At 49.8% G+C, this 11,355-nt stretch overlaps 1 protein-coding gene across 1 annotated transcript in view; it reads left to right on the top strand.

Moving 5' to 3' along the window:
* Window positions 1–10,118: 10,118 nt before the first annotated feature.
* Window positions 10,119–11,355, top strand: part of ARHGAP21 (Rho GTPase activating protein 21) — a 106,685-nt gene continuing 105,448 nt past the window's right edge. The window contains exon 1 of the mRNA XM_042888179.1: window positions 10,119–10,390. Coding sequence (XP_042744113.1) covers window positions 10,361–10,390 — 30 coding nt within the window. The 5' untranslated portion in view covers window positions 10,119–10,360. The remainder of the gene's footprint in view (window positions 10,391–11,355) is intronic.

Here is an 11,355-nt window from a genome sequence, read left to right as displayed (position 1 = left end):
TTGAGCCCAGAGTAGCAGAAAAGGTCAGAGCGGCAAAGAAAGTGGTTTGTCATTTTCTAGCTTTGAGGAGCTATGTAAAGCCATGTCCAGCTGTGTTCACATGTCAGGGAGGACTTCGTCAGTCCAGCCAGCTGTGAAATAACCTCCTGGCTCCAGGTGCAGCTAAAGGAGCAGCTGCCTGAGCTAGTTGTTTTCAGAGGACGGCACACAGGCCATCCTTTACCAGTAATACAAGCAGCGTACCTGACTCTTTGCCCCCATGTTTGTTCTTGTACAAACAATTTTTTTTCATTATCGAGAGTGCAATCCTCTGAGATGGAATCACAGAATATCTTGCAGGAGGAAAAGCCAAAAGATGACTGCTGCAGAGTTTGCACTCGGTTCACCCCCTTTGCTACAGCAGGAACTGTTGGAAGGGGACTTGAGCTGTGCACAGCTGTTATTTACCTCTGTTTTGAAATGCTTGAAGTTGCAATAATCTGTTTATTTTTCTTTAACTCTTTCGTGCTTTGGGGGCATCACACATTTCAAAAGGCCACATTGCTAAATTTTAAGAAAATTATTGGGCTGGCAATGCTGTAGCAACTGTTACTTTGTAAAAGAAATCAATAAATAAGGGAAAGCAGATTAAGTAAACATAGAAGCTATCAGCACAGCAAAAGAAGTCTTAGTGAACAGAGAAGTTTGACAAATGACTGGTGTGAATCTTTGCTTTTTCTCTGGCTTTCATCAAGATTCCTCTAACACATAACGATGTCTCCAAAAGAGAAGTCCTGGCACAACCCCAGGTAATGGAGAGGTTGGTCCTGCAGCCGGTACTGCAGGTCTGGAGGAAAGCAGACAGGAGTACAGCATACCAAGGAGGAGCTTTTTCCTCCTGGGTTTCTTTTGTATATTATCCAGACCCAGCTATTAAGGTCAATTAACCTCATAGAAGTCGTATAGCGCTTGTGGCCTGTAAATCAGGCAACTCTACAGTCCTGATATCTGACAGTCCAACCCCAGATGAGTACCACAAAAGGCCACTCCAACCGCATCAAAAAGACAAAACCCTGTCCTTAGATTTTCTGGGGGAAAAATGCTTTGCGTTCCTGTGCTCAGAGTTTGTTATGTATTTTGCTGAGGGCTTAAGGACCGCCTTGAGAATTAAATTAACTTGGACGATTTCTTCTTGCCTCTCTTGTAATGTTTTGGTCTAATCCTGCAAATGACCTTTGTGTGGACATGGAATCCACATGGAGCTGTTTGGAGACTGGTGCATGCGAAACAGCCCTGTGCTGCACTGAAGAATTTGAGTATATCTAATGAGTTTAAATATTTGGCTGCTGCTTTCTTCTGGGAAAGCAGTTCTGAAATGAACATCTGAGAGTGTCCCAGCAGAAGACTGGGCTGAAAACACTCTGCAAATGTGGCTTTGTTTCTTAGCTCATTGCTTTCATTTTGACTTCTCACTGCGTTATGTTATTGCTGATCAGATTTTGGGATCAAATTTTGCCATTCTTAACAGGAAAAAAATGAAGGAGGGTGCTAATAATTAATTTAGTCACACTAGAAATATGTTACATTCAATGCTTTCTCCACTTTCTTTTTTATATACTGCCGTTTGCATAGGCAGTCAACATCGCTTGTTTAAAGTAAATGAGCGTGTTTGCTCCTTGCATGCAGTAATTGCTATGGCTTGACTTCTGCCTTTTTTGTGTGCTGGTTGTTTTTTTTTTCCCCCAGTACAGGTAGGTGAGGCATTTGGAGCCTGACCACAGCTCCAGTGTTGCTCATGCTCACAGCTGTCTCTGATGGTCCTTAAAACTAGAGCAGTCACTCATTAAATAGCATGTCTAACTCTGATCAGCCAGCATCTACTGTGGAAACTGATAATTGTTCAAAGGGTTTGTAAAAGCCATAAAGAAAGTAAAGAAAATATTTTCTGCCGCTTTAAAGCAGTACTCACAGACAGTCCCGACTCTTAAAGCTGCATGCAGCTTTCTAGGGAATTTATAAGACTTCTTCCAAGAAGCTACAGTGACAATTTTTGCTCTGTTAGAATATCAAACGTTACTGGAAAATTCTCACTAATTTGACATAAATACAATCCGACCTTCCCACTTCTTTGTTTTGTTTTTTTGTTTTTGTTTTTGTTTGAGGAGGTGCAGAGGGGGTGGGAAGGGGGTGCATGCTTTCCTGGATACTGTCTCCCCATTTCTGTCTCAGTATTTAAAAGCTAGAAGAGGAAAATAGGTGGTGGGAAAGAGGAGAGGAGAGGAGAGGAGAGGAGAGGAGAGGAGAGGAGAGGAGAGGAGAGGAGAGGAGAGGAGAGGAGAGGAGAGGAGAGGAATATCACTTTCAGAATCCCCATAAACAGTAATCAGCTTACAGGTTTAGAGACCTTCTGGCCTTTAGATGCCTCCTGCTGTCCCAGAGAGCATCTCCTGTGTCTGTTCAGTGAAAAGAGAGCTGAGCAGCAGTCAGTTTAAGTAGCAGGAGTCAGGTTTAGAGGTACCTGGTTCCTACAAAGTATCTGTATTCTGATGAGCTCAAAATGAAGTAAAAGTTCTTTGGACAGAGTGGACAAAAGAAGAAAGCAGCAGCTTTGGGTGGAGCATGTCACTGTTGGTAGGAGGGAAGGTTCTAATGAGTTTAATATATTCCTATGATATAAATGTATTATTTTTTCTTCTGATCTTTAATGCCTGAAAGCTATCTTGATCCAGCCTTGTCTATAGAGGAAGACCCGTCCAATGGCAGGGCTCAGCAGGAAGCGGTCACACCATGCCCCTTCTGAGGGAAGGTGTGGACAGTCAGAAGAAAAACAAGAGGAACAGCCTGAATTTTGGAGACGGCTGTTCACACCTCTGTGCTGCTCCAGCACAGCTTCACCAATCAGCAAATCAAGCTGCTGCTGATGTGATAAAGCAAGGACAGAGTGATAACATCATGCACTCGATTAATCACCAGCTACTTCCACCTCAATTGTCAGTTAAGTAGTTAAACTAAACATTGCAAAAAATGGGGCTGATTTATCATGCCTCAGCAGACAGCAGAGAGCCAAATACAGAGCTGTTATTTCAGCAGAGGAGCTAGGGTAACAAAAATTGTCACCATTTGAGCACTCAAACCTTTTCTGTCATGGCCAAATTTAAATACATTGGATATTTATTATCTTGAACTCTTTTAAACTCCGTGTGTATGTGTGGGAGGGGATGGTTTTAAGGGAAAATGCTGCACATCTAATAGTCCCTGTTGGTTTTCTAAAACAAGTTAGCATTGTTAACGAAGTGAATAAAGCCGCAACAGAACTGAGGCTGATGACTTTATCTGTTAGACACTGGCTCCTCTACTTTAAAACAAATGAAAGAATACACATAGCTTAAGCGAATGCAGAAAGATGAGAGTGATTTTCTTCCCTTAGCCCTTTAGAAAATTATGAAATCTTGTTGTAAACAACATCCATAGTGTTTTGCTATTCCACAGTGACAGATTCCAACAGCAAAATGTGAAAAACAACAGTTTTGCTTTGCTTATAGTTTCAGCATGTTTCAGTAGCTTTTCATTGCTAGGAACCCGAGATAAAAGTAAAGTGAATTCTGCTGGGCTCCTCCTAGTCATAATCTGCTTGCTCAAACTTTGCACTGCAACAAATTCCCCTGGGCACACTGAATTATCCTAGAGTTTGTTTTTGTCTCTGGCTGGATGACGGTAAATTCCTGCAGGCTTGAACAATGTCATACTTAACAGAGTACCAAGTTTCCTTTTAGTGAACGACTGAAGCTTACTGCTGTAAAAGGTGCACATCAGCCTGCTTGGGCTCAGGTTGGCAGCCTCTGGGTCCAGTTTGAGGAGACTATATCCAGGCCCACGCAGCAGCATTAAGAAGTACCTGGGGTTGAATTCATAGCATACCAGAAACTTTCCACCATCTCTGTTTTGGACACGTCTCCTGGAAGAAAAACCCCCCTTGCCACTTGGTCATACTTGCTCTGAGGAGAAATGAAGTAGCACAAGCCTCTTACCTGCTCACGCCTCCTTTCTGCCTGGTGACGCATCAGTGATGCTGACCAGGAGGAACAACCACCTCTGTGAAGTCCTGACTTCTCTTTGTGCCTCAGACATGGTCACCCGAACTGCGTGGTGAGCCGCATCCTGACAGACAGCTCTCTCTCACACCCCAACTTTGTGATCTGAGAAGATGACACTGAAGATGTGGGGAGCTGAGATGCTGCTTCTCATAGGGCAGCTAGCTGGTTCCCAAAGTAGACAGCTGCCAGAAGACAAATGGCTAAAAACCCAACAGTGTGAGGACTAGATGCCCTGCCATCCGCACAGCCATAATGATACTCTCAAGCCTACAAAGGGTTTTGAGAACAAACAGTTCATTGCCCCCTCCTCCAAACCCTGACCTGTTCACAGGCACATTCCTTTGTCATTGCAGTCATGTCATACCTCCTATTTGAAAAAGATGTGGAAGCCATATGCACACACACACACACACATTGGAACAGGCTGCCCAGGGAGGTGGAGGACTCACAGTCCCTGGAGGTGTTCACAAAACGTGGAGATGTGGCACTGAGGGATAGGTTTAGTGGGCACGGTGGGTATGGGTTGGTGGTTGATACGTGATCCTAGTGGTCTTTTCCAACCTTACTGGTTCTATGATTTTGTATTCTCCTCTGAGGAGAACATGAAGGGCCAGGGAGCAACAGTCATACGTAGCCTGGATAAAAAGTCTCTCTCTTGTGTAGCAGTGAAAGACAAGGTCCAAAGAAAAGCCTGACCCTAGACGATGATGCCTGGCAAAGCAACTCTCCCCTGTCATTGCACAGCTGGTATGGGAGGAGACAACTTGACCATTTCTATATCATTTCAGGTCAGGACACCCAGCCCATCATTCACTCTGTGGGGTAAGTTCTGTAGCCTTGTGCTGTTACAGGAAAGAAGCTGAGGTGTCCTCAAAGCAGGGATTAGAATTGTCCTGGAATAGGATAGAAAATAAAGCCAGGGATATCAGCTCCTGGCAGCTTCTGCACAGAAGGTGGCTGCCCCTTCCCATGTCACAGTGCCAGAGACACAGGTCTTGAGAGCACAGCCAGAAATATTCCATACACAGCCTCACTGAGTACACCCAGTAGTCATTTTCACTTCACAGTCCTGAAACCGCCATGCATTTATGTAATATCACACCCAAGCTGGCTCATTGCTTCAAGCCATTTACAGCTATGACAGGGGAAGGCAATAGGCCGTGTTGCCCACCAGAGTGGTCAGCTTAGTGGTAGAGGATATTTTGAGGATATGTGAATCAGCACTGACACTTCTGCTCTTACAAAGCACCTCTCTCTTCCTTACCTGCATTCAGCAAGCCTGGTAATGCTGGCTCTGATCTGCTTCAGTGCCCAAGCACTCTCAGGGCACTGCACTTCCCCTTTGTTTAACCCAGTGCTTGTCCTCAGGCTTGCTCCATAGCTACTCTGCACATCTCATTACTCACGGGCACTGCTGGTAATCATCCTTGTGTCCCAGACTGGAGCCCATGTAATTCAGTATATTGAACCTTGCCACCTCAAGGTATACACCCCCCCCCCCCCCCCACATCTTCAGCAACCTCTGTGGCTTTCCAGCTGGAAAATGTGTTCTCCTCACAACTTCATCTAGGCAGAGATTTTAGCAGGGAATTAAGGCAGGCAGAACACAGCATGTGCTCAAAATGGGACTACTACTAGCACAGCAGGGTGCAGCTGGTAGAGACAGTATGACAGCATCACTGCAGCTTCGTGATGCCAAAACCTCCTCTTACTATGGGCCCAGTGGCAGGTTTGGCTGCGGTTCCTCTTGGCAGTGCTCTGGAGCACTTTGAAAGCATCAGCATCCAGGGCCAAGTGAGGTAGGTGTGATCGCTTGTGGAGAGAAGATTGAAATAAAAGCAGGGAGGCACTTTGGTCAGAGTTCAGCACACACATGGGAGCCAAGACATAGGCATGGCAGCAATGGGATTGATCTCTGCAGCCAGAGGGGAGGTCATAGGGAAGTCCACAGAGGGAGAGGGAAATTTCATTATACAATTACTAAGAAAACAGCCATCCCCAATAGTATCCAGGAAGAATAGTGTGCCAGTGCTGGGTGGAAAACATCCCTGTATCACGGCTGAAACACAGGAATCTTAATGCAGAAATCCATAAAGCAAATGCAGACAGTGGTCAGATTATTGTGTAGCTCCAGCCACGGCTTCATAGAAGGCTTTCACTCGTCTAGGAAGGAACTGCAGTATCCCAGAAAGATCAGTTAATGAAAAATGTGTTCATCATTTTGACCGGCTGTTCTGTGGAGAATCTAATGAATCATCCCCACATAGGGCACCAGATAATATCTCTGGGATATGGAAGCTGTTGTACTGATGCCAGTTGGTGCCCAGACTATGTGCTGAGAAAGCCCACAGCCACGATGCTTGCTGCAGTGCTCACATACACTTTGGGGAGTTAGCAGCAGTCTGAAACAGAAGTCGCAGGGGTGTCCATAGTCAGCCTGAACTGACTGTGAGATTTAGATAGATGGGGTCTGTAGTAGGAAGCGTTACTGGAAGGATCACCTCAAGAGCTCCCACAGGTGACAGTTTCTGTGACCAAATGTGTCTAATTGCTTAGAACAAAATCTTTTCCCACTCAGTTTTCCAAACCCAGGCCCTTTAAACTCTGACTTCTTCCTATTGGACTCCTCACTTTCCAGTCTTCTCTCTCCCAGCACAGAATACCCAGCATTTACTGTTATCTCCCACTACTGCCTATCTAATCTATCCTACCAGGTACTCCACACTAATCTAATCTAAGAAGTCCTATAAGAAATCTGCTCTCACTTTAGCTTCTGTTTCTCTCCACTTGTGTTTTTCTCTAAAGCAGGGCTATAGAAGAGCCAGCTCCCTGCTCAAGCATCTCAGGTCTGGCACATTGTGGCAGGCATCGAGGCACCTGGTAAGAAAAGAGTGGCCCTTCAGGATGGCTGGGACAACAAAACTGTTTGGGCAGCAAGTTGTGTTAGAGCCTCATTTTTGTGTCATCACTCATCCAGCAGAACTGGCACAAGAGAATGACTGCAGTGCAGGCCCACCTCTGCCACTGAAGCAAACAGGAAGACTTTGCACCCAAGTTGCTCAGGTGCTTCCAGAGACGCCTGCACCAACTCTCCTGTGGGGACGATGCTCTTTAGCAAGGAGTGATAATAAACAGTAGGATGGTGCTAACACTTTAAGCTGCTGCAGCTGTCTGCTAACAGAATATGTGTCAACACCTTCAGACTGGAAGGTGAGAAAGTGAAATTACAGCTCTCTGTTACCCTAATTCTGCTCTTGCAACCTCTTTTATTAAATCACTTTCAAAGGTGGCTGAGGGACTCTGAGATATCGTTTGTACAGTGTGGATCTGAGAATGCTCACGTCTCTGAGAGCTTGCCTCCTTCTGTAAGTTTTGTTGTAACGATGACACCATATTTAGCATGAAAAATTACAGCAGCCTTACGCATGAAAGTCCTACAGATATCCCGGCCCTCTAAGCAAAAAGATCTGCCACAAAAATAGAAATCTGGGATTAAGGAGAAGAAAATGAAGTGCATACAGTTTAATGAGGATTTGGCACTGCAAATATTCTTTTGATAACTGCACTAATATAAGCTTCCAAGAGTTAATAATAATATCTGTTCCCTTGGCCTCGCCATGAAACAATGTGTGATTCTGGGATCACATCTCCCTCTGCGATATTTTTGCCTCACTGTTACATTTTGAACACTAAAGCTTGAGAATTTGATTGGCAGTGTAAGAAAAGTAAAAATGGGATATTTGTCACTGTATTGATGTAGCTCTGGTGATATAAATAGAGACTCATCAGATACTAAATGACTGCTCAGATAGTCTATTCATGTTTCAATCCGAGACATTTTATAAATCTGACAACTTTCTGCACAGATATTAGTTATGATGCTAATTTAGATTTGGAGCCGGTACTGCGGTTCCCAGAGGAGAAGCAATGATGACAAATACATGGAACTTATTTAATATACATAATAGATTTCCAATGATGTTCTGCAGATTGACACAATGACTGCAGCGCAGGGAGCAGCACGCAGCCAAGCACACGGCTACAGCTCTCGGTTTCGTTCGGGAACGGCTTCTAAACAGGAAAAGTACCCCAACCGTTCCCCTTCTTCACTCTTTAAAAAATCTCCACAGGTTTTAACTCTGGTCCTTTCGACTTCTTGACATCCGTGGATTGAATTTTAAGTTTGCGCGGGGGCCGGATGGCAAATAAATCTTAAATGTTGCGTGACGATGAGAAACGAGAGGGAGCTGGCCAAGCTCGTTCCGAGCCGTTCGTCTCCCGCAGGCACCCGCCGGCCTGACACCGTCCCGAGCGCGGGCAGCCAGGTGCGCGGCGGGGCCGGCAGCAGAGCCCGGCGTCCTCCGTGAGGGCGGAAAGGCGGCGATTAGCGCCGCGCGGAGCCCTCCCGCTGGGAAGGCTGAGGGGGGGAGAGGGAGGCAGCGCCCGGCGGTCAGCTTCTGCACCGTCCGTGTCGTCTGACGAGGCGGGCGGATTTTCGGAAGCAACAGAAACCGCCGGCTCGTGGGCGGGGGACGAGAGCTCCGGGTACGTCTCGTCGCCACCGCGGGGCAGAGGGGCCCGAAGCTCGCCGCCACCGAGCGAGAGGGGCGGGAGGTAGGGGCAGTACAGGGGAGCGGGGTTTGTCTTTCCTGAACCGGGGTCCCCGGGAGGGGCGGCGGTGGCTGAGCCGCACCGACCCCGCGGGCGACAGCACCATCCCCCTCCCCCCCGGGAGGGAGGCCGGTGCCCAGGTGGCCGGCAGCGCGGCGGGCGCAGCTGGCGCCGCCTGATCGCCCCCGGGCGGGGGCAGGGCCGGGCCGGGCGGCCGCTGGCTGCCGCGCTCGGGTGGAGCGGCACGGAGGCCCGAGGGAGGGGCGGCGGGCGGGGCGCGGTGGTCTGATCGCCGGCGGCGCCGGGGGGGGGGAGGAGGGCGGCGCTGCCTGGGAGCGGGGAACAAAAGCCCGGCTTCGGCAGCGGAGGGCTGTGCTCTTTTGTTGCCGCTTTCTCGGCGGAGCGGGCTCGCTGGCGGCCCGCCCCGCCGCTGGCACGGCCCAGGGCCGCGGGACAGGCGGCGGCCCCCGACTCCCGCCCGCCCCTCGCGAGTTGATCAAAGTTGGGCCGGCCCGGAGCCGCCGGCGGTCCCGGCCCCGCCGCTCCTCTGCTTCCCGTCGTCCGTCCCCGCCCCGCTCCGTTCCCCGTCCCGCTCCGCGTGCAGCCAGGCGGCAGCAGCACGGGCGCCGCCCGCCCCCGCCTCCCTCTCCTCCCCGCGGCCGGGGCTCGGGATAGGAGGAGTTGGAGGAAGAGGAAGATGACGAGCGGGCGCGATTAGCCCAACGAGGGACGGGTGGCGGCGGCTCCGCGCCGGGACTGACACCTCTGCTCTGTCTCCCGCTCCAGCCATGAAGGCGGACGCCGGGGAGCGCCGCTGAAGCCCGGCCCGGCCGCTGCCCCATGGCCGCTGCGTGACGGGGGCCGAGCCCGCACCCCGGCCGGGCCGCCCCGGGATCGGCGTCGTCGTCGCGACCGCCGCGCTGGGTGTGTGCGAGCGGCTCCAGCGCTGCTTCCCCGCTCCCTTCCCCTCCTCGATGTGGGCTCCAGAGGATTTGCACCTCCTTTGTAACCGGGAATGAAATAATGGCGACACGGTGGGCAGCGGGGCCACCCGGCGGAGATGGAGACACCGAGCCCCCCCCCGGGCGGCGGCGGCGGCCAGGTAGGAGCGTACGGGTGCGGGGCCGGGCGGCCGCCGCGAGCAACGGCTTGGCTGGAGCGGGCTTAATGGCCGCCCCCTCTCCTCCCTCCTCCTGCCCGCCCTCCCTCTCTCTCTTCCTGCCCGCCCGCCCCGGAGTTGCTGGGAGTTGGACGCTGGGAGCGGTGTGGGGCTGCTCGGCGGGGCGGCCCCGGCCCTTCCCGTCCCCCGGGCCGTGCGGCCGCCCCCGCGCCCAGCCTGGCCCCGGGATCCGCCGCGGCTCTGTCCCCGCCGGCACCGGGGTGCGGCTTCGTCCTCCCCGCGGCGGTAAGCGCGAACCCGGTGCTTCGTAGTGGGAGCGTCGGCCCGTTCGCGGCCTGTGACCGGCGTTAAACGCGTTCTTAGCAGTGGTATTTGGTGCTGGAATGCTTCTCTGTGAGTTTAAAAACTTGCTGGCGTGCCCCGTGGTGTCACCGTGCGTGCTGAGACAAGCAGCCCTCCTCAACTATAACGTGGAGCTGTATTCAGTGATTCCCTGTGCGCTCCCTGTTAACGGCGGTAAACGTCTGCCAAACGACTGACTTCGGACCAACAAAACATGCAACAGCTTCAGCCGAGCTGTCCCAAGGTCTGCCTCTAACTTTGCTCACAAAGACAAACTTCTGTGTTGTTTTTGAGTTGAGGCTCGAGGCTGTGAAATGGGCATATTTTATGTAGAGTTGCCTTTTGTCTGCTGAAACTGAACTGCAGCAGGCTGATACTGAATGTAGGGAATTGGGAAAGGGAAGCTGGTTTTGAAACTGGCAGGTTTTAGTCTGCTGCTATCCTCAGTTCACCTTTTTGCCTTGATTTAAAGTGGCACATATGGTGGTGTAAGATTTTTCTCACTGCCGCTGTGGTCGCTTAAAGCAGGTGGGTTAGGTGAGGACAAAATAGGAGTTCTAAGTAAAAGCAGAAGATGGTGAGGTTTCAGACTTGGTGATAAACTGTTAATTAGTACGTGGATTTTGTGTTATTGTTGATGTCCTTTTCTGAACTGAAAACTGGGCGTTTTTGGAGAGTATATCCCTTAATACTATTCATGTAAAATGCGAAGAGGGAAGCAGCCACATGTTGAAGCGCTAAAGTGAAAATCTATTTTTTATTTCTATCGAGTCTGTTGGTCTCTTGGCTCTGGCTCTCCTCTCGGAATCCACCTCTCCCTCCTGGTAAGCCCTGATGAGGCCTCTGGCACTTCTGCAGCTCCTTGTCTTAAAGCTAACTAATAGGTGTGGGATTGTAAAATGGGCTGTGCTGCCTGTTGTTTTGCCTGGTATTTTGGTGTTGCAGTTAAATGTTAGCTGCTAAGAAAGCAGGTTCCTACCCTGATAATTGTACGCTGATGACTGCCTTAATCACAACAGGGCTGACATAATCTTTGCTTGAATGAAGATGGGCCTTGTGAATGGCTAATCAAGGTTGCAGTGCTTTCTTAGGCACATTAGCATACATATTCGTACATGGCTTAAAGTACAATTTATTTCCTTATTCTTCTGTTTCTGCCGTAGAATGGTGTGAAAGACCAAGAGAGAATGAGAGTTGTGATCTTCTGAG

This window comes from Lagopus leucura, unplaced genomic scaffold (assembly GCF_019238085.1).
Source record: "Lagopus leucura isolate 7727_CA_CO unplaced genomic scaffold, USGS_WTPT01 Super-Scaffold_100157, whole genome shotgun sequence".
Lineage (NCBI taxonomy): Eukaryota > Metazoa > Chordata > Aves > Galliformes > Phasianidae > Lagopus > Lagopus leucura.
The sequence above is the reverse complement of the archived record's forward strand: the minus strand, read 5'-3'. Positions and strand labels throughout refer to the sequence as shown.